Genomic DNA, 23,289 nt, shown 5'->3' with positions numbered 1-23,289 from the left:
GAATTTTGATGACATGTTTTAAATAAGTTAAAATCCAATCTGCACTTTGTTAGAATATATAACAAATTGGACCAAGCTATATTTCTAACAAAGACAAATCATTATTTCTTCTAGATTTTCCAGAACAAAATTTTTAAAAGAAATTAAAAAGACTTTGAAACAAGATTTAAATTTGATTCTACATATTTTCTAGATTTGCCAGAATAATGTTTTTGAATTTTAATCATAATAAGTTTGAAGAAATATTTCACAAATATTCTTCGTCGCAAAAACAGAAGCTAAAATGAAGAATTAAATTAAAATGTATTTATTATTCTTTATAATAAAAAAAATAAATTTACTTGAACATTGATTTAAATTGTCAGAAAAGAAGAGGAAGGAATTTAAAAGGTAAAAAAGTATATGTGTTTAAAAATCCTAAAATCATTTTTAAGGTTGTATTTTTTCTCTAAAATTGTCTTTCTGAAAGTTATAAAGCAAAGTAAAAAAATTAATGAATTTATTTGAACAAGTGAAGACCAAGTCTTTAAAATATTTTCTTGGATTTTCAAATTCTATTTGAGTTTTGTCTCTCTTAGAATTAAAAATGTCGGGCAAAGCGAGACCAGCTTGCTAGTAAATAAATAAAATTTAAAAAATAGAGGCAGCTCACTGGTAAGTGCTGCTATTTGAGCTATTTTTAGAACAGGCCAGCGGGCTACTCATCTGGTCCTTACGGGCTACCTGGTGCCCGCGGGCACCGCGTTGGTGACCCCTGCTGTAATCAATCCAACAAAACAATACACAGCAATACCATAACAATGCAATCCAAATCCAAAACCAAACCCGAGCCAGCAACACTCAGAAGTGCAATAAACAGAGCAATTGAGAGGAGACACAAACACCACACAGAACAAACCAAAAGTAGTGAAAAGAAAATGAATATTATCAACAACAGTATCAATATTAGTTACAATTTCAACATAGCAGTGATTAAAAATCCCTCATTGACATTATCATTAGACATTTATAAAAAAAGAACAATAGTGTGACAGTGGCTTACACTTGTATCGCATCTCATAAGCTTGACAACACACTGTGTCCAATATTTTCACAAGGATAAAATAAGTCATATTTTTGGTTCATTTAATAGTTCAAACAAATGTACATTATTGCAATCAGTTGATAAAACATTGTCCTTTACAATTATAAAAGCTTTTTACTCTGCTTGCATGTCAGCAGACTGGGGTAGATCCTGCTGAAATCTATGTATTCCATGAATAGACAATCCTTTTCAATCGGGGGGGGAAAAAAATCGTTTTTGAATCGAGAATCGTGTTGAATTGAAAAAAAAAAAATCGATTTTGAATCGAATCGTGATCCCAAGAATCGATATTGAATCGAATCGTGGGACACCCAAAGATTCACAGCCCTAGTGTCGATACTGTGTCACTAAATACTGACATCTGCTGGACATTAAAGGTCCCTACAGGCAACCTACGGACCGACTCAACTGACACTGATTTTATGACCTAGTATATACAATAATATAAACCAAGTAGGGATGTCCGATAATGGCTTTTTTTGCCGATATCCGATATTCCGATATTGTCCAACTCTTTAATTACCGATACCGATATCAACCGATGCCGATATCAACCGATATATGCAGTCGTGGAATTAACACATTATTATGCCTAATTTGGACAACCATGTATGGTGAAGATAAGGTACTTTAAAAAAAATAAAAAATAAAATAAGATAACTAAATTAAAAACATTTTCTTGAATAAAAAAGAAAGTAAAACAATATAAAAACAGTTACATAGAAACTAGTAATGAATGAAAATGAGTAAAATGAAGTGTTAAAGGTTAGTACTATTAGTGGAGCAGCAGCACGCACAATCATGTGTGCTTACGGACTGTATCCCTTGCAGACTGTATTGATATATATTGATATATAATGTAGGAAGCAGAATATTGATAACAGAAAGAAATGGGGGGGGGGGGGTTGGGTTGGTGCACTAATTGTAAGTGTATCTTGTGTTTTTTATGTTGATTTAATTAAAAAAAACAAAACAAAAAAAAACGATACAGATAATTAAAAAAAACGATACCGATAATTTCCGATATTATATTTTAACGCATTTATCGGCCGATATCGGACTACCCTAAAACCAAGTCATTGTATTTTATTTAGGATTATTTCATATCTTCATTTAAATAAAAATATATTTTTATCTTTTTTAGATACAGTCAATAAATAATGTGAACATGTATCATAACATGGAAATCTAAGAGAACGTGTTGTGAATGAGGATGCTTTTTTTTTTTTTTTTTACACATTTTTATTAAAAAAAACAGTTTTTCCAACGTATTACATTTTAGACGATTTCTCTTTTTAGTTATTATTTCTCCGGCTGTAGAAAAGACCCGCTCACAAGGCACAGAGGAGGCGTCAGTGCAGACCTGGGCAAATTAAGGTCCGGGGGCCACATGCGGCCCGTTGAGCTTTTCAATCTGGCCCGCCGGACATTCCCCAATCATTTTTTTTACATGTTTAATGTGTAAAGTGTAGCTGCCATTATGATGTGCACTGATGTTTTGTAACCACCGTAAGTCTTCAACTATACTAAGTCTTTCAATGGTTGGAATCTGCATCATATACTAGTTATTATGGTCATCTAATTAGTTACTATTAGGCCTGTGAATCTTTGGGTGTCCCACGATTCGATTCAATATCGATTTTTTTTTCAATTCAACACGATTCTCGATTCAAAAATGATTTTTTCCCGATTGAAAAGGATTGTCTATTCATGGAATACATAGATTTCAGCAGGATCTACCCCAGTCTGCTGACATGCAAGCAGAGTAAAAAGCTTTTATAATTGTAAAGGACAATGTTTTATCAACTGATTGCAATAATGTACATTTGTTTTAACTATTAAATGAACCAAAAATATGACTTATTTTATCTTTGTGAAAATATTGGACACAGTGTGTTGTCAAGCTTATGAGATGCCATGCATTGTTCATTTTTTTTTTTTTTATAAATGTCTAATGATAATGTCAATGAGGGATTTTTAATCACTGCTATGTTGAAATTGTAACTAATATTGATACTGTTGTTGATAATATTCATTTTTGTTTCACTACTTTTGGTTTGTTGTGTGTGGTGTTTGTGTCTCCTCTCAATTGCTCTGTTTATTGCACTTCTGAGTGTTGCTGGCTCGGGTTTGGTTTTGGAATTGGATTGCATTGTTATGGTATTGCTGTGTATTGTTTTTTGTGATTGATTAATTTAAAAAAAACATTAAAAAAAATAAAATTAAAAACAATAATTAAAAAAAAAAAAAAAATCATTTAAATTTTTTTAAAATCGATTCTGAATTGCACAACGTGAGAATCGCGATTTGAATTCAAATCGATTTTTTCCCACACCCCTAGTTACTATGGTCATCTAATGACTTACTATGGTCACTTTGAGCTATCTCAGATTTTAGGTGGGGTTTTTTTCACTATGTTGGTTGCGTTTCGGTTGATTGTAAAATATCTTGTCAATATTCAGTGTTTTATCATTTATAGTTAATATTGTAAATACCACATTTTTTATTTTCATGTACATTCTGGGTGTCTCATTCAGTAAAAAAAATGTCAAATTCCATTCCGTTTTTTAAGGCGGTCTTTCAATCAATCAATCAATCAATGTTTATTTATATAGCCCTGAATCACAAGTGTCTCAAAGGGCTGTACAAGCCACAACGACATCCTCGGTACAGAGCCCACATACGGGAAAGGAAAAACTCACCCCAGTGGGACGTCGGTGAATGACTATGAGAAACCTTGGAGAGGACCACATATGTGGGTAACCCCCCCCCCCTCTAGGGGAGACCGAAAGCAACGGATGTCGAGTGGGTCTGACATAACATTGTGAAAGTCCAGTCCACAGTGGATCCAACACATCAGTGAGAGTCCAGTCCACAGCGGGGCCAACAGGAAACCATCCCGAGCGGAGACGGGTCAGCAGCGCAGAGATGTCCCCAACCGATGCACAGGCTAGTGGTCCACCCGGGGTCCCGGCTCTGGACAGCCAGCACTTCATCCATGGCCACCGGACCTATGCAACTCCCCCTCGCAAGGGACAGGGCAGAAGAGGAGAGAAGAAAAGAAACGGCAGATCAACTGGTCTAAAAAAGGGGGGGTCTATTTAAAGGCTAGATTATACAAATAACGTTTTTAGCTTTCCAATCATTCTTGTGAGGTTTTGTATTAGTGTTCCTAAAAATAGATATACTGGCCCCCAGACACACTTTTTTGTCTAAATCTGGCCCCCCGAGTAAAATAATTGCCCAGGCCTGCGTCAGTGCGACACAGTTCGCGTATCGGTCACGTGACCGAAACAGCTCATGATCGGTCACGTGACTTTCTATAAGCGGTACGCGCACCGACACGGGGTTTTGCTCTATGAGTTTGACGCATGCATCGGTGTTGCCGGACCCATCACTACTGTTGTCATGTGTTAAAGGCCTACTGAAAGCCACTACTAGCGACCACGCAGTCTGATAGTTTATATATCAATGATGACATCTTAACATTGCAACACATGCCAATACGGCCGGGTTAACTTATAAAGTGACATTTTCAATTTCCCGCTAAACTTCCGGTTGAAAACGCCTTTGGATGATGACGTATGCGAGTGACTTCACTAGATAAACGGAAGTATCGGTACCCCATTGAATCCAATACAAAAAAGCTCGGTTTTCATCTCATAATTCCACAGTATTCTGGACATCTGTGTTGGTGAATCTTTTGCAATTTGTTTAATGAACAACGGAGACTGCAAAGAAGAAAGTTGTAGGTGGGATCGGTGTATTAGCGGCTGGCTGCAGCAACACAACCAGGAGGACTTACTTGGACAGCAGACGCGCTAGCCGACGCTAGCCGCCGACCGCATCTATGATCGGGTGAAGTCCTTCATCCTTCCGTCGATCGCTGGAACGCAGGTGAGCACGGGTGTTGATGAGCAGATGAGGGCTGGCTGGCGTAGGTGGAGCGCTAATGTTTTTACCATAGCTCTGAGAGGTCCCGTTGCTAAGTTAGCTTCAATGGCGTCGTTAGCAACAGCATTGTTAATCTTCGCCAAGCTGGAACGCATTAACCGTGTAGTTACATGTCCATGGTTTAATAGTATTGTTGATTTTCTGTCTATCCTTCCAGTCAGGGGTTTATTTATTTTGTTTCTATCTGCATTTGAGCCCGATGCCATCACGTTAGCTCCGTAGCTAAAGTGCTTCGCCGATGTATTGTCGTGGAGATAAAAGTCACTGTGAATGTCCATTTCGCGTTCTCGACTCTCATTTTCAAGAGGATAAAGTATCCGAGGTGGTTTAAAACAGTGGTCCCCAACCTTTTTGTACTTGCGGACCGGTCAATGCTTGAAAGTTTGTCCCACGGACCGGGGGGGAGAGAGGGGTAGTAATTTTTTTTTTTTTTTTTTTTTTTTTTTTTTTTGTCATAAAGAAATACAATCATGTGTGCTTACGGACTGTATCCCTGCAGACTGTATTGATTTATATTGATATATAATGTATTTTTTTGTTGATTTAATTTTTAAAAAAAAAAAACCTTTTTTTTTTTTGTATTTCTTGTGCGGCCGCGGCCCGGTACCAATCGGTCCACGGACCGGTACCGGGCCGCGGCCCGGTGGTTGGGGACCACTGGTTTAAAATACAAATCCGTGATCCACAATAGAAAAAGGAGAAAGTGTGGAATCCAATGAACCCTTGTACGGTCAGAGCGAAAAAAGATGCGTCCTGCACTGCACTCTAGTCCGTCACTCTCACTTTCCTCATCCACAAATCTTTCTTCCTCGCTCAAATTAATGGGGTAATCGTCGCTTTCTCGGTCCGAATCTCTCTCGCTGCTGGTGTAAACAATGGGGAAATGTGAGCAGCACTCCAGCTTGTGACGTCACATTACTTCCGGTAGGGGCAAGGCTTCTTTTTTTTTTTTATCAGCGACCAAAAGTTGCGAACTTTATCGTCGTTGTTCTCTACTAAATCCTTTCAGCAAAAATATGGCAATATTGTGAAATGATCAAGTATGACACATAGAATGGATCTGCTATCCCCGTTTAAATAAAAAAAAATAAAAAATTTCAGTAGGTCTTCAAATAAAAGAATATAGAGTAGGGATCCACCTCGGTCCACACTCCATTTCAGTAGGTGGCGGTAATGCACACCGCAAGGTTGCTTGTCAACCGCGATTAAACAATAAAAGAAGAAGAAGAAGAAGAAGAAGAAGAAGAAGAAGACATTTTCTCGGTTTGTTTATCCCTCTCGGCCTTTGACCCGTCAATTGAGAGTCTCGCGAGAACGAGACCAACTGGTCCATCCAAAGAAGACGAAGGAGTAAAAAGCAAAATGGCGTTTGACAGAGAAGGCCTAAACGTGGCCACTGGCCATTATTGTTTCTCTATTTGTATTTAGTGCATACCTGTTCGCATATATGTCGTGTATGTAGATGAAACATTGTTAGTATCCGGATATATTAGCCTGAGCGCACATTATCAAGTCTTAGCTTGCTAGTTAGCTTAGCTTGTTAGCTGCTAACAAAAAGACGCGGACGTTATCAACACATCGCTAAGTAGAGATCAAATGTGAGTGTAAAGTGTTGTGATTGGGTGAAAATGTGCGAAAGAACCGTAGCAAAGTATGAGGAGGAACGTCGTTCAACAAAAGAGGAGAAGGAGCGACAACATCAACTACTGGACGCTGTTTTCAAGACACATCAAGTCAGGTTTGTTGACTTCTTACTCTCATATTGATTGATTGATTGAGACTTTTATTAGTAGGTTGCACAGTGAAGTACATATTCCGTACAATTGACCACTAAATGGTAACACCCGAATAAGTTTTTCAACTTGTTTAAGTCGGGGTCCACTTAAATTGATTCATGATACAGATATATACTATCATATATACTATCATCATAATACAGTCATCACACAAGATAATCACATTGAATTATTTAAATTATTTACAATCAGGGGTGTGGGGGGGGTGGGGGGGGGGGGTATGGACATCAAGTAGTGGAGAGAGAGAGAGAGAGAGAGAGATCAGAAGGCAAAAGAAAAAGTATCTGCATTTGATTGTTTACATTTGATTATTAGCAATCCGGGGAGGGTGTTAGTTTAGGGTTGTAGCTGCCTGGAGGTGAACTTTTATTGCGGTTTTGAAGGAGGATAGAGATGCCCTTTCTTTTATACCTGTTGGGAGCGCATTCCACATTGATGTGGCATAGAAAGAGAATGAGTTAAGACCTTTGTTAGTTGGGAATCTGGGTTTAACGTGGTTAGTGGAGCACCCCCTGGTGTTGTGGTTATGGCGGTCATTTGCGTTAAGGAAGTAGTTTGACATGTACTTCGGTATCAGGGAGGTGTAGCGGATTTTATAGACTAGGCTCAGTGCAAGTTGTTTAACTCTGTCCTCCACCTTGAGCCAGCCCACTTTAGAGAAGTGGGTAGGAGTGAGGTGGGATCTGGGGTGGAGGTCTAGAAGTAACCTGACTAGCTTGTTCTGAGATGTTTGGAGTTTAGATTTGAGGGTTTTGGAGGTGCTAGGGTACCAGGAGGTGCATGCATAATCGAAAAAGGGTTGAACGAGAGTTCCCGCCAGAATCCTCAAGGTGCTTTTGTTGACCAGAGAGGAAATTCTGTAGAGAAATCTCGTTCGTTGGTTAACCTTTTTGATTACCTTGGTTGCCATTTTGTCACAGGAAAGGTTAGCCTCTAGAATGGAACCTAGGTAGGTGACCTCATCTTTCCTGGTGATGACACTGTCACCTACTTTTATGTTGAAGTCATTGACTCTCTTAAGTTTGATGTGGGACCCAATCTTTACTAACTTTATATTTCATTATTGACACTTTTCTTCAATAGATGCTTTGTCCTGTGGGGATGACGCAATGCTTTCATTTAGATTCTTCATGAAAACGAGACAGTTTGAGGTTGATGTTCCTCTCAGTTTGTAACAATGTGTGATTGATTGATTGATTGAAGGAGTTATGAGAAGTTAGCATAGGAAAGGCTACACTTTCATCACGGTACACATTCACTGCTACAAGAAAAACCTGAGATGGTTTCAGTTGAAATATATATTTTAAAGGCCTACTGAAAGCCACTACTAGCGACCACGCAGTCTGATAGTTTATATATCAATGATGAAATCTTAACATTGCAACACATGCCAATACGGCCGGGTTAACTTATAAAGTGACATTTTAAAGGCCTACTGAAATGATTTTTTTAAATTTAAACGGGAATAGCAGATCCATTCTATGTGTCATACTTGATCATTTCGCGATATTGCCATATTTTTGCTGAAAGGATTTAGTAGAGAACATCGACGATAAAGTTCGCAACTTTTGCTCGCTGATAAAAAAAAAAGCCTTGCCTGTAGCAGAAGTAGCGTGACGTCACAGGAGCTAGTATTCCTCACAGTTCCCCGTTGTTTAATAATGGATTAGATTTATATAGCGCTTTTTCTAGACACTCAAAGCGCTTCACAGAGAAGTGAGAACCCATCATTCATTTTTACAACTCATTCATTCATCATTCATTCTCCGGTGTGAGCGGCACCGGGGGCAAGGGTGAAGTGTCCTGCCCAAGGACACAACGGCAGCGATTTTTGGATGGTAAGAGGCGGGGAGCGAACCTGCAACCCTCAGGTTTCTGGCAAGGCCGCTCAACCCACTACGCCATGCCGCCCCCAATGGAGCGAGAGAGATTCGGACCGAGAAAGTGATGATTACCCCATTAATTTGAGCGAAGATGAAAGATTCGTAGATGAGGAACGTTACAGTGAAGGACTTGAGAGGCAGTGATGGACGTATCTTTTTTCGCTCTGACCGTAACTTAGGTACAAGCTGGCTCATTGGATTCCACACTCTCCTTTTTTTATTGTGGATCACGGATTTGTATTTTAAACCACCTGGGATACTATATCCTCTTGAAAATGAGAGTCGAGAACGCCAAATGGACATTCAGTGCCTTTTATCTCCACGACAATACATCGGCGAAATGCTTTAGCTACGAGCTAACGTGATAGCATCGTGCTTTAACTGCATATAGAAACAAAAAAATAAAGGATAGAAGGACGGATAGATAGAAAATCAACAATACTATTAAACCGTGGACATGTAAATACACGGTTAATGCTTTCCAGGCTGGCGAAGGTTAACAATGCTGTGCTAACGACGCCATTGAAGCTAACTTAGCAACTTAGCAACGGGACCTCACAGAGCTATGCTAAAAACATTAGCTCTCCACCTACGCCAGCCAGCCCTCATCTACTCATCAACACCCGTGCTCACCTGCGTTCCAGCGATCGGCAGAAGGACGAAGGACTTCACCCGATGCATTTGGCGGCCCGGAGACGTAGGAAGTCAAGGTGAGGTCGGCGGCTAGCTCTCCAACAAAGTCCTCCTGGTTGTGTTGCTGTAGTCCGCTGCTAATACACCGATCCCACCTACAACTGTCTTCTTTGCAGCCTTCATTGTTCATTAAACAAATTGCAAAAGATGTCCAGAATACTGTGGAATTATGAAATGAAAACAGAGCTTTTTGTATAGGATTCTACGGGTACCATAACTTCCGTTACTCTGACTTTGTCACGCGCATACGTCATCATACCGCGACGTTTCAGCCGGATATTTCCCGGGAAGTTTTAAAAGTCACTTTATAAGTTAACCCGGCCGTATTGGCATGTGTTGCAATGTTAAGATTTCATCATTGATGTATAAACTATCAGACTGCGTGGTCGGTAGTAGTAGGTTTCAGTAGGCCTTTAAATTTCCCGCCACACTTCCGCTTGAAAACGTCTATGTATGATGACGTATGCGTGTGACGTCTATGTATGATGACGTACGCGTGTGACGTCAATGGTTGATACGGAAGTATTCGGACCCATTGAATCCAATACAAAAAGCTCTGTTTTCATCCCAAAATTCCACAGTATTCTGGACATCTGTGTTGGTGAATCTTTTGCAATTTGTTTAATGAACAATGGAGACTGCAAAGAAGAAAGCTGTAGGTGCGATCAGTGTATTAGCGGCGGACTACAGCAACACAACCAGGAGGACTTTGAGATGGATAGCAGACGCGCTACCGTGAGTACAGCTTTGGTTTCCAAACATTTGATCGCTTGCCCGTACGTGCATGTCGCTATGTGCATGTCACGTACGTAATTTTGGGGAAATATATGTTTCTCGCCGACTCTGATGGCGGCCGGGGTGTCGTCGAAAGCTACAACGCCCGCCGCCGCCGTCCCGTAGCTAAGTTAGCTTCAATGGTGTCGTTAGCAACAGCATTGTTAAGCTTCGCCAAGCTGGAAATTATTAACCGTGTATTTACATGTCCATGGTTTAATCGTATTGTTGATCTTCTGTCTATCCTCCCAGTCAGGGGTTTATTTATTTTGTTTCTATCTGCATTTGAGCCCGATGCTATCACGTTAGCTCAGTAGCTAAAGAGCTTCGCCGATGTATTGTCGTAGGGATAAAAGTCACTGTGAATATCCATTTCACGTTCTCGACTCTCATTTTCAAGAGGATGTAGTATCCCAGGTGGTTTAAAATACAAATCCGTGATCCACAATAGAAAAAGGAGAACGTGTGGAATCCAATGAGCCCTTGTACCTAAGCTACGGGCAGAGCGAAAAAAAGATACGTCCAGCACTGCACTCTAGTCCTTTACTCTCACTTTCCTCATCCACGAATCTTTCATCCTCGCTCAAATTAATGGGGTAATCGTCGCTGTCTCGGTCCGAATCTCTCTCGCTGCATTGAAAACAATGGGAAAATGTGAGGAGTCCTTCCTCCTGTGACGTCACGCTACTTCCGGTATAGGCGAGGCTTTTTTTTATCAGCGACCAAAAGTTGCGAACTTTATCGTCGTTGTTCTCTACTAAATCCTTTCATCAAAAATATGGCAATATCGCGAAATGATCAAGTATGACACATAGAATGGATCTGCTATCCCCGTTTAAATAAAAAAAAAACCATTTCAGTAGGCCTTTAACTCACACAGAACTATGTGGAAAGTAACATTTAAAATACAAATATACTGCAAGAAAATATAATATCAAATAGGTAAAAGACTTATTATATTCCCAGTTATGACTAGCCGCAACCTGTAATGTGTTTTCTTTTTGATAGGAAGATCCACATGTTGGTGGCATAGCAGGCAAACAAATTGGAACATTTTTTGGAGTGAGATCTGGTTGAATATGACTTGTACAACTACCTCTGGTGTTATAATGGTGAATATATTTTGCAGTATCTAGACAGGTACATGGGTATTTTAGTGGTATGGTGTATCTTGTACACCAGACCAACTGCAAGAAGATGTACTCTGTCACCTACAAAGGGCCTCCCCACTTTAAGGAAATGGTTGGCGGAAAGGTGAGCCCGAGATGGACGGTTGAGTAGAAGCTCAATCATTTTGTTTTGGGCTGTCTGGAGTTTGTTATTCAGGGCTTTTAAGGCGTCACGGTACTAAACATGAACTCTGTAGTCAAAGTGGGGTTAAATGAGTGCTTGTGTTAGAGTCTTAAGTGTATTTCTACCCACCAGCCGGGTGATCCAACTATGTAAGAACTAGGGTTGTATGGTATACCAGCATTCGTATAGTATCCAGTGTTTCCCACACATTTATTTATTTGTGGCGGCCCGCCACGAAAGAATTAAGGCCCCCCACAAATTTATTTTTTAATATTTAATTTATTTATTTATTTTTTTTGTCCTGTCCAGCTTCCCAGGCAAATCATATAGTTGATGTAGATGCCCATATCGGCTGTTCAGATTTACTTTACAAAAGAGAAGTGTAGGATCAAGATTTTTGGAGCTCTTTGTTCAGTGGATCAGATGTTTGATGAAGCTTTGTGTCTATCTACCACCACTACTGTTTTCTGTTTATTTGTTACTGACTGTGGCAGGACACCTCTGCCTCTGTTTCACTTTATGTTGCTGGTAAATAATATGGTTGTAGTAGTTGGCTAAAGTTAAATTATTTAGTATGCACTAATTAAAGGGGCAGAGCTTTAAGAGACATTTTAGCTTTTATATTTTTATAAGATATATTTTTTTGTAAGAACCCCAATTAATAAATATATTTCAGTGAATAACTTATTGTTCAAATCTGTATATAAATATGTACATAAAGTGTTGTAATTATATTGTAAAATGGATGGATGGACGTTTAAAACAAAACTGTTATTATTAATTAGTAAGTTCACATTTTTTTAGCCTTTTTAGAGAAAATCATATCGTAGTAAATTATGCAAATTACTCGATGATTTCATGGTGACCACGCCCATAGCCACGCCCCCACCGCCACAGGTATCTTGGCAGTTTATGGGAAACACTGGTATCACGATACTAATGAATCATATTCGGTACTATACCGCCTCTAAAAAGTACTACTTCTATGATTACATACATTTTTTTGTGCATCACAACATCTTCTTTCGTTTAAAACATTTTTATATTATGTTTAGAAACTCAGAAAATATGTCCCTGGACACATGAGGACTTTGAATATGACCAATGTATGATCCTGTAACTATTTGGTAGATATTAACAGTAAATGAAGAAGTAGATTAATAATCCATTTCCTAACACTTGTCTTTAATAATTTTGACAAAATAATAGAATATAAATGACACAATATGTTACTGCATATGTCAGCAGACTAAATTAGGAGCTTTTGTTTGCTTACTTACTCCTAAACGACAAGTTGTCTAGTATGTTCACTATTTTATTTAAGGACAAACTTGCAATAAGAAACATATGTTTAATGTACCCTAAGATTTGTTGTTAAATTAAAGCCAATAATGCACTTTTTGGTGGTCCCTTTTATTTAGAAAAGTATCGAAATACATTTTGGTACCGGTCCCCGGTACCAAAATATTGGTTTAGGCCATGTCACCATACACCAAAAAGTATTCTGCATGATAACAAAAACATACCATGAATGTTTTTTTAAGTGATTTTGGAATTCGATTATCATTTATCTTATTTACTTATTTACCCAACAGATTCCCAGCAGCCCGCCCCCATTAAAGAGGAAGATGAGGATCCACAGCCCACCCACATGAAAGAGGAAGAGGATGATCCACAGCCCACCTACCTGAAAGAGGAAGAGGAGGAAGTGTGGATCACTCAGGAGGGAGAGTGTGTTGTAGGGCAGGAGGACGATGATGTCAGCAAGTTTCCACTGACTGTTGTCTCTGTGAAGACTGAAGAGCATGAAGACAAAGCACCTGAGTCCTCACAGCTTCATCACAGTCCAAGTAAGCACATATCATTTTATTCTCAATCCATCACAACTGGACTGTTCACTTTGTCTTAGAACACTCATCCAAGTAGGCTTCATCACTTCATGCTCATACACTTCAAGTCTTAAATCTAATCAGTGGAATTTAGGGGGGACTGCACTTTTTTTCTATCGTTCACAATCATTATAAAAGACATGACGATGGATATATATTGTTTTAAAATCACATTCTAACTCATAAATGTAAATAAAAGTCCAGTTGCAATGGAGCCAATGGGAGGTCCTCTATAACCATCCAAAATGTGCCAACAAAACTCCATTTGCATTTTGTGGCTTGAATAGCAAACATTAGTGATATTGTTATTATAAGTGCTAACGCAGACAAACTATTTATAGCTTGTGTGTCTATGTTGACATCACCGGCTGGTGAGCTCCTTCCTGGCCTCGGTGCTGGTGAAAGATTATTCCAGATCATGAATCGTGCCTCTCACCTGGATAGTAGAAGGATGAGGACGTACTCTGACAAGTTGGTATCGTTTGACAGCCAATTTAGACCCGGCAATGGCGAACGACACAAAAAGACGCTTGGCTTCACTCCCCTTTTCCGTGCGACGATTATGAGTCATTCTTCATCTAAACGAGAATATAACAAGATTCTATCAGTCTGCGTCACAGTGACCGCAGACCTTGTACAGTAAGTGGTGTTTTATTATGGTTGTTGGCTCTCATGAAATCTGCAGTGTGTAATATTCAGTTATTTAAAAAAAACAAAAAAGCGGACGTTGTGATGCGTTTTTAAAATTAATGCGCTATTGAGCAAAAATATGTAAATATTACATCTTTTTAAAAATGTACCTGTTACTAAATGACATACATACCTACTGCATGTACATAAAACCTTAATGGAGGTGTTTGGATGTGTTTTAAGTTATTTGTAGGCAGAATAGTGCGACTCTATTGCTAGGTTCACACCAACGGCGCTTTGACGGCGCTTTAAAGCGGCATGCAAAGCGGCGTTAAAGCGTAACAAAGCCTGATTAAAGCGTGAGGGTCGTAATGGCAAGTTCGCCAAAAATTTTCAAACGGTTTAAAAAAATTTGGCGCTCTGTCAGGAATGGAATAAAGCGCAGAGAGCGTATCAAAGCGTGACAAAGCTCAGCAAAGCTTGATTCAAAGCGCAGGAAAGCTTAACAGATCTTGGTTCAAAGCGCGGACCCCAGTCTACAACTACAAATAGGAAGTGACTGTGATATTGACTAGTGACATTGAAACTTTTATGTAAAACCAACACAGGATTACAAATCCATTCTCTTTTGCATCATTGCCTTTTTTATACGATGATCATTGTTTCTGTACTTCTGTTAGAGTTTGCTGTTTGATGTTACAGTTTGACATTACTGTCTATAATTTTTCTGTATGAAAATGTAAACAAAAATGGTTCTTAACTTTCTACTTTGTGGACAATGTTGATCCACTCTCTTGTATCATCTCATACAACGTAATGTACCCTTTGTCATATGAACCCCACATTATGTAACCTGATTGGTGAACAGCGATACTATTTGTGCTTTTTTGTTTGGTCAAGTTTGTTGCTTGCCGTACATGTTGATAACATCTTCCTTAATAATAAAGAGAATATGTTACGTTTAAAAGAAATGCCTTTTATTATTGTCAACTAGCATAAGAAATGAAAGATAGATATTTATTAAGATGACAAAGAAATGAAGATATAAAACATAATAAATAATAAACATAATATAACGGAAAAAAAGAGAAATTGAAAAAATAAATGAATATAAAAAATGTGTGGAAAACAGTATACTGAGTTTTTCACATTTTTTTAAACTTATTTGTTTATCATATTTCTCTTTTTTATTACATTATGTGTTTTATCCTGTATATAATAAAACAAAAAGAGAAATCAAATAAATAGATTAATCTAAAAAAATGTGGTGAAAACTTAGTATACTGAGTTTTTCACATTTTTTTAAACTTATTTGTTTATCATATTTCTCTTTTTTATTACATTATGTGTTTTATCCTGTATATAATAAAACAAAAAGAGAAATCAAATAAATAGATAAATCTAAAAAAATGTGGGGAAAACTTAGTATACTGAGTTTTTCTCTTTTTGTTTTACTTATTTGTTTATCATATTTCTCTTTTTTATTACATTATGTGTTTTATCCTGTATATAATAAAACAAAAAGAGAAATCAAATAAATAGATAAATCTAAAAAAATGTGGGGAAAACTTAGTATACTGAGTTTTTCAAATTTTTTTCTTATTTTTTTTATTTATTTTTTTCTTATTTTCTTATTTCCTTTTTTTTCCTCATTTTTTTCTTATTTTTTTGTCATATTTCTCTTTTTTATTATATTATGTGTGCACATGCAATTTACTCATAAAATTCACAAAATAATAATCACAGCATCTTCCAAATTGCACATAATTACATAACAATATCACATTTTAAAGTCATTATTACAAATTAATGTTCATAATGTTCATGACACATTAATTCCAATGCGTAACAGAGCGTAACAGAGCTAACAATGCACAACAGAGCTTGATAATCGTGTCAGAGCCTGATTTAAAGCGTCAGGATCGCATCAAAGCGTAATAAAGTTCAATAAAGCGTAATAAAACGTATCAAAGCGTGATTTAAAGCGTATCAAAGCGGCATCAAATCGGGAGGAACGGTATTTCGTCCACCCAAAGCGGCAACTAATTCGTATCAGAGCGTATCAGAGCGTATCAAAGCATAACATTACTTCGGAGATCGGGATATTCGTGGAAAATTGACAAAAATGACGGCGCTTTGCTCGCCGCTTTAAAGCGCGGCAAGTGCCGTTGGTGTGAACCAGGCATAATAGCCTCTATTGTCAGCAGACTTTTGATCGCATTTATTTACTATTTAAAATGCATAACAAAGAAAAAAATGTGTGTTCTTGATAGGCAAAATAAATGTAAAAAGTGTGGTTCCCTTTTAAGTGAAGTGAAGTAAACGAGACAGTTGATGTTCCTCTCAGTTTGTAACAATGTGTGATTGATTGATTGAAGGAGTTATGAGAAGTTTGCATAGGAAAGGCTACACTTTCATCACGGTACACATTCACTGCTACAAGAAAGCCAGAGATGGTTTCAGTTGAAATAATTTTTTTAAACTCACACAGAACACAGTACTATGTAGAAAGTAAACAAAAATACTGCAAGAAAGTCAATGAGAATAAAATAAAAGTAAAAGGATTTGTATATTCCCAGTTATGAGTAACCGCAACCTGTAATGTCTTTTCAAAGCGGCTTTGAAGGAAGTAAGGGATTTACACTCCTTTATGGCTATTGATTGGGACTTCCACATGTTGGTGGTATAGCAGGCAAACAAATTGGAACCTTTTTTGGAGTGAAATCTGGGTTGAATATGACTTGTGCAACTTCCTCTGGTGTTACAATGGTCAATATATGTTGAAGTATCTAGACAGGTACATGGGTATTTTAGTGGTATGGTGTATCTTGTACGCCAGACCAAATGCAAGAAGATGTACTCTGTCGGCCACCAAGAGCCTCCCCACGTTAAGGAAAGGTGAGATGGACGGTTGAGTAGAAGCCCAATCATTTTGTTTTGGGCTGTTTGGAGTTTGTTTTTAAGGCGCCACGGTACTAAATATGAACTCTGTACTCAAAGTGGGGTTAAATGAGCGCTTGTGTTAGAGTCTTAAGTGCAATACTATCCATAAGAGTAGTACTACTATGTAACAACATAATTTGTCGGTTGATTCTTTGACTACCTTTAGTGGTAATTTTTTCACTAGAGAGATTAGTCTCTACGATGCAGCCAAAATTGGTAATCTCATTTTTGTTTGGTATAATATTGTCACCCACTTTGACTGTGAAGTTATCTACTTTTCTGAGGTTAGGAATTGACCCAAAAACCTGTGTACTTGCAAGGACCGGGGCAAGTCTTAATTTGCCAGTTTGTCATTGAAAGCCTTGCTAGTCTAGGTCTTGAGGATTGGTGCTTCGCTTGTTTTGTGGCTGTCAGCCTCGGTTCTATGTTCTTTGCGGGTATAGAAAATCATGGAATGATCACTTAAGCCGCATACAGTAGTTCCACTTGTGGTGATCTTAGACTGGTCAGAAGTAACAACAAGGTCTATAAAGGTTTAAAAGGACTCACTCACCCTGGTAGTTTGCTTAATGAGCTAAGTGAGGCAATGTTGGTGGCACAGCTTAGTGAAGGTTTTAAAAATGGGTGCATCCTTTCAGGACATATCTGTGTTCCAGTCCCCAAGAAGATGTAAACCTGTATCAACATGTTCACACAAAACTCACGCACTCACCAAATACATTTTACACTGTAGTCACATCTAATTAAAGTTATAATTTCACTTCCTGATTCTGACTTACATGCAACAATAAGTTAAAGTAAACATTTATTTTCAACGACCAAAGTAGTCAACACTTGAATTATTAAAAGAGCATAAAGGTGACTGACTTTCCTTCAGCATGTCATAGATGGTCTCCAATTCCTAAAGAGGAATTATTGATGGAGATACTCCACAAAACAGCACATAGTAAAACATGTTTTTGTTAAAAGTTCCTTTTGGCCCAGCCAACAAAATGACCACCCAAAAGTATTCTGCATGATAACAAAAACATACCATGAATGTTTCTTTAAGTGATTTTGGAATTAGATTTTTTTTTATTTCCATGATATTGAAGTTATGGTAATGACAATCTCAATATTTACAGACTTTACATCAGTGAAGTTAAGAATGCCTCAATCAATGCTGCCTCGTACTTATAAAACTTTTCAAATTGACCCCCATCAAATTTCCAAGTCTGTTTTTGTACTCACTGTACCACTTTTTAATTAATTTTAGGACAAAAAGTGGTATTTCCTGCGTTTTTATTGGTTGTTTTGCTACACACTTTTAACACAACACACAAAAGAACACAAATAATCTCATTGTGTTAACAGTGTCAGTCCAAAACTATTTATATTCTCTCTTTATCTCTTGTAATTTATCTTATTTACCCAACAGACGCCCAGCAGCCCCCCCACATTAAAGAGGAAGATGAGGAGCCACAGCCCACCCACATCAAAGAGGAAGAGGAGGATCCACAGCCCACCCACGTGAAAGAGGAAGAGGAGGAAGTGTGGATCACTCAGGAGGGAGAGTGTGTTGTAGGGCAGGAGGAGGATGATGTCAGCAAGTTTCCACTGACTGTTGTCTCTGTGAAGACTGAAGAGCATGAAGACAAAGCACCTGAGTCCTCACAGCTTCATCACAGTCCAAGTAAGCACATATCATTTTATTCTCAATCCATCACAACTGGACTGTTCACTTTGTCTTAGAAGACTCATCCAAGTAGGCTTCATCACTTCATGCTCATACACTTCAAGTCTTAAATCTAATCATTGCAATTTAGAGGGGAACTGCACTTTTTGGGGGGAATTTTTCTATCGTTCACAATCATTATAAAAGACATGATGGTGGATATATTTTAAAAAAACACACATTCTAATTAGGGCTGGGCAATATGGCCTTTTATTAATATGTGGATATGTTTAGTCCATGTCACGATACACCATATATATGTGGATATGTTTAGGCCATGTCACGATACACCATATATATGTGGATATGTTTAGTCCATGTCACCATACACCATATATATGTGGATATGTTTAGTCCATGTCACCATACACCATATATATGTGGATATGTTTAGTCCATGTCACCATACACCATATATATGTGGATATGTTTAGTCCATGTCACCATACACCATATATATGTGGATATGTTTAGTCCATGTCACGATACACCATATATATGTGGATATGTTTAGTCCATGTCACGATACACCATATATATGTGGATATGTTTAGTCCATGTCACGATACACCATATATATGTGGATATGTTTAGTCCATGTCACCATACACCATATATATGTGGATATGTTTAGTCCATGTCACGATACACCATATATATGTGGATATGTTTAGTCCATGTCACGATACACCATATATATGTGGATATGTTTAGTCCATGTCACGATACACCATATATATGTGGATATGTTTAGTCCATGTCACCATACACCATATATATGTGGATATGTTTAGTCCATGTCACGATACACCATATATATGTGGATATGTTTAGTCCATGTCACAATACACCATATATATGTGGATATGTTTAGTCCATGTCACGATACACCATATATATGTGGATATGTTTAGTCCATGTCACGATACACCATATATATGTGGATATGTTTAGTCCATGTCACCATACACCATATATATGTGGATATGTTTAGTCCATGTCACCATACACCATATATATGTGGATATGTTTAGTCCATGTCACGATACACCATATATATGTGGATATGTTTAGTCCATGTCACCATACACCATATATAAGTGGATATGTTTAGTCCATGTCACCATACACCATATATATGTGGATATGTTTAGTCCATGTCACGATACACCATATATATGTGGATATGTTTAGTCCATGTCACGATACACCATATATATGTGGATATGTTTAGTCCATGTCACGATACACCATATATATGTGGATATGTTTAGTCCATGTCACGATACACCATATATATGTGGATATGTTTAGTCCATGTCACGATACACCATATATATGTGGATATGTTTAGTCCATGTCACGATACACCATATATATGTGGATATGTTTAGGCCATGTCACGATACACCATATATATGTGGATATGTTTAGTCCATGTCACGATACACCATATATATGTGGATATGTTTAGTCCATGTCACCATACACCATATATATGTGGATATGTTTAGGCCATGTCACGATACACCATATATATGTGGATATGTTTAGTCCATGTCACCATACACCATATATATGTGGATATGTTTAGGCCATGTCACGATACACCATATACAAACCCCGTTTTTACTAAGTTCTTTCCATGGACAACATAAACATTGATATTATACATGTGGGCCAATATATATATATATATATATATATATGTCTTAATTAGATTATCCAAAAAATAGTGCTCGATACCGTGGTACATATATATATATATATATATACCGTATATATAAATGCTGTTAAATGTAGCTTTGATGTGGCAAGCTACTTTTGCAGTGTAGCTTGTAGGGTAGTGTGCTACAATTCTCTGAGGATAGCTTAGCTACATTTAATTGAGAGTAACTGGTAGCTTAGCTTACTACATTGTCCAGGTAGCTTGCCCATCACTGTCTATTTGGCAGTCAATAGTTTGAACACTGCAAACTTCAATACAGTAACACCTCATTTGTTCTGCAGACGTCCAGCGGGTGTCAGCGGGGAGTCACGAAGAGGCGTGGCACACCAGTGTGGGACAGAAGGAGCTGCAGGCCCCCTCCCACATTAAGGAGGAGCAGCTTCATGATGAAGATGAAGCTCAGTCCTTGCAGCTTCATCACAGTCAAAGTGAGGAGAACAAAGGGGCGGAGCTTGTAAGTCAACACATCACAGAAGCTGATGGAGAGCATTGTGAAGATATAAAGTCAGAACCAGACAGCATCTTTGCTCCACTGTCAGACATGGACCACATGATGTCACACTCTTCTGATCACGGTGACCACATCCAAAAACCTTTGGAGAGTAAAAATGACTCTAAAGGTGAGAGGAGACATCTCACTAACAACAAACACTTTGACTGCTCTGAATGTGGGAAATCATTTAGACACAAGAATGATTTTACAAGACACGTGAGAATACATACTGGAGAGAAACCTTTTACTTGCTCTGTTTGTAAGAAGAGTTTCTCCACAAAACATTACATAACCACACACATGAGAATACACACGGGAGAGAAACCTTTTACTTGCTCCGTTTGTGAGAAGATTTTCTCCAGAAAGGGTGACATGACCATGCACATGAGAACACACACTGGAGAGAAACCTTTTCCTTGCTCCGTTTGTAAGAAGAGTTTCTCCAGAAAGGGTGACATGACCATACACATGAGAACACACACTGGAGAGAAACCTTTTGCGTGCTCAGCTTGCGCTAAAAGATTCAACACTAAGAATGTCATGACCGCACACATGAGAATACACACAGATGAGAAATATGTTCCTTGCCCTGTTTGTAAGAAGAGTTTGTCCTGTAAGCAAAGCATGACCAGACACATGAGAACACACACTGGAGAGAAACATTTTGCTTGCTCGGCTTGTGCTAAAATATTCAACACTAAAAAGAAAATTATATCACACATGAGAACACACACAGGCGAGAAACCTTTTACTTGCTCTGTTTGTAAGAAGAGTTTCTCCTGTAAGCAAAACATGACCACACACATGAGAACACACACTGGAGAGAAACCGTTTAGTTGCACTGTGTGCGATAAGATGTTCAGGTTTAAGAATCAGGTCAGTAAACACAAGTGTGTAACAGTCATGGAAGTTGCAGGGATTTAAAAACACTTAAAGGCCTACTGAAATGAAATGTTCTTATTTAAATGGGGATAGCAGATCCATTCTTTGTGTCATACTTGATCATTTCGCGATATTGCCATATTTTTGCTGAAAGGATTTAGTAGAGAACATCGACGATAAAGTTCGCAACTTTTGCTCGCTGATAAAGAAGCCTTGCCTGTACCGGAAGTAGCGTGACGTCACAGGTTGTGGAGCGCCTCACATCTGCACATTGTTTACAATCATGGCCACCAGCAGAAGTAGCGTGACGTCACAGCTTGTGGAGCGCCTCACATCTGCACATTGTTTACAATCATGGCCACCAGCAGAAGTAGCGTGATGTCACAGGTTGTGGAGCGTCTCACATCTGCACATTGTTTACAATCATGGCCACCAGTCACGATTACCCCATTAATTTGAGCGAGGATGAAAGATTTGTGGATGAGGAACGTGAGAGTGAAGGATTAGAGGGCAGTGCAATGCAACACCCACATTTCTCACCCGATTTGAACTGTTCTACCATCCACACACTCCACTCACCTTGGACAATGAAGTTTAAAAAAATCCAGGAATTCCCAGAATTCCCGGTTTTCTACAGCCCTATTTGCACCTCTTCCTGGAAAGTTTTCAAAGTCCACATTTTTCAACTGTTTTTGATCATTGCACCTTTAAAACATTCCTCGTAGTGGGGAAAACAAACGCACCTGTTTTTTGTTCAAATTTCTGTTTTTTCCGAAATTCCAGGAATTCCTAAATACCCATTCTCAATTCAAACTGAATTTCCAATTGATTCGAAAACATTCCAAAACCAACCCATTCATATAATTTAGGACAACGGTGCTAGTATCAATATTGTCATAGATTCTTGGTTTTATCGAAATTTCCAGGAAATTCCCATTCAAATGAATGGACATATTCATAGTTGAACAATGCCCTAAATTCTCAAAATGTTGCACCATTTTAAACCCGATTCCGACCTTTCAACATCCACCCACACTACTCTTCCGATATATTGAACGCAAAAATATGTTTTCCCTTTCCCTAAATTACCGATTTTCCCATAATTTTCTTCCCATTGACAATGAATGGGCATTATATAATCTACTGCATATCCCACATTTCTCATCCGATTTGAACCCGAGACAATAAAAATACCATTTTCCAAGTAAAAAAAAAAAATTCCCAGAATTTCCGGTTTTCTAAACCCCTATTTGCACCTCTTCCTGGAAAGTTTTCACAGTGCACATTTTTCAACTGTTTTTGATCATTGCACCTTTAAAACATTCCTCGTAGTGGGGACAACAAATGCACCTATTTGTTTTTTGTTCAAATTTCCGTTTTTTTTCTCTCGAAATTTCAGGAATTCCGAAATACCCATTCTCAATTCAAACTGAATTTTCAATCGATTCGAAAAATTCCAAAACCAACCCATTCATATCATTTAGGAATACGCTGCTAGTATCAATATTGGCATAGATTCTTGGTTTTATCGA

The 23,289-nt window shown here is 38.1% G+C and overlaps 1 protein-coding gene across 2 annotated transcripts; it reads left to right on the top strand.

The window, feature by feature from the left end:
• The first annotated feature begins 6,263 nt into the window (after positions 1–6,263).
• On the top strand, positions 6,264–22,618 carry LOC133650028 (zinc finger protein 287-like). Of its 2 annotated transcripts, XM_062046782.1 has the most exons (5): positions 6,700–6,776; positions 9,992–10,145; positions 13,073–13,327; positions 18,357–18,611; positions 20,664–22,618. In XM_062046782.1, the coding sequence occupies exons 3-5, from the start codon at positions 13,129–13,131 to the stop codon at positions 21,797–21,799; spliced, it is 1,590 nt and encodes a 529-aa protein (XP_061902766.1). In that variant the 5' UTR covers positions 6,700–6,776; positions 9,992–10,145; positions 13,073–13,128; the 3' UTR covers positions 21,800–22,618. The 2 variants fall into 2 exon arrangements, with proteins under 2 accessions (XP_061902765.1, XP_061902766.1); XM_062046781.1 differs by lacking the exon at positions 9,992–10,145 and having other exon boundaries at positions 6,264–6,776.
• Positions 22,619–23,289: the final 671 nt, after the last annotated feature.

The sequence above is a fragment of the Entelurus aequoreus genome, linkage group LG05, assembly GCF_033978785.1.
Source record: "Entelurus aequoreus isolate RoL-2023_Sb linkage group LG05, RoL_Eaeq_v1.1, whole genome shotgun sequence".
Lineage (NCBI taxonomy): Eukaryota > Metazoa > Chordata > Actinopteri > Syngnathiformes > Syngnathidae > Entelurus > Entelurus aequoreus.
The sequence above is the reverse complement of the archived record's forward strand: the minus strand, read 5'-3'. Positions and strand labels throughout refer to the sequence as shown.

Coding starts and splice junctions, on each gene's coding strand:
- LOC133650028 (XM_062046781.1), top strand. CDS start 6,692: ATGAGGAGGAACGTCGTTCAACAAAAGAGGAGAAGGAGCGACAACATC. Junction 6,777..13,072: donor TTCAAGACACATCAAGTCAG/GTTTGTTGACTT, acceptor TTTACCCAACAG/ATTCCCAGCAGCCCGCCCCC. Junction 18,612..20,663: donor ACAGCTTCATCACAGTCCAA/GTAAGCACATAT, acceptor TTTGTTCTGCAG/ACGTCCAGCGGGTGTCAGCG.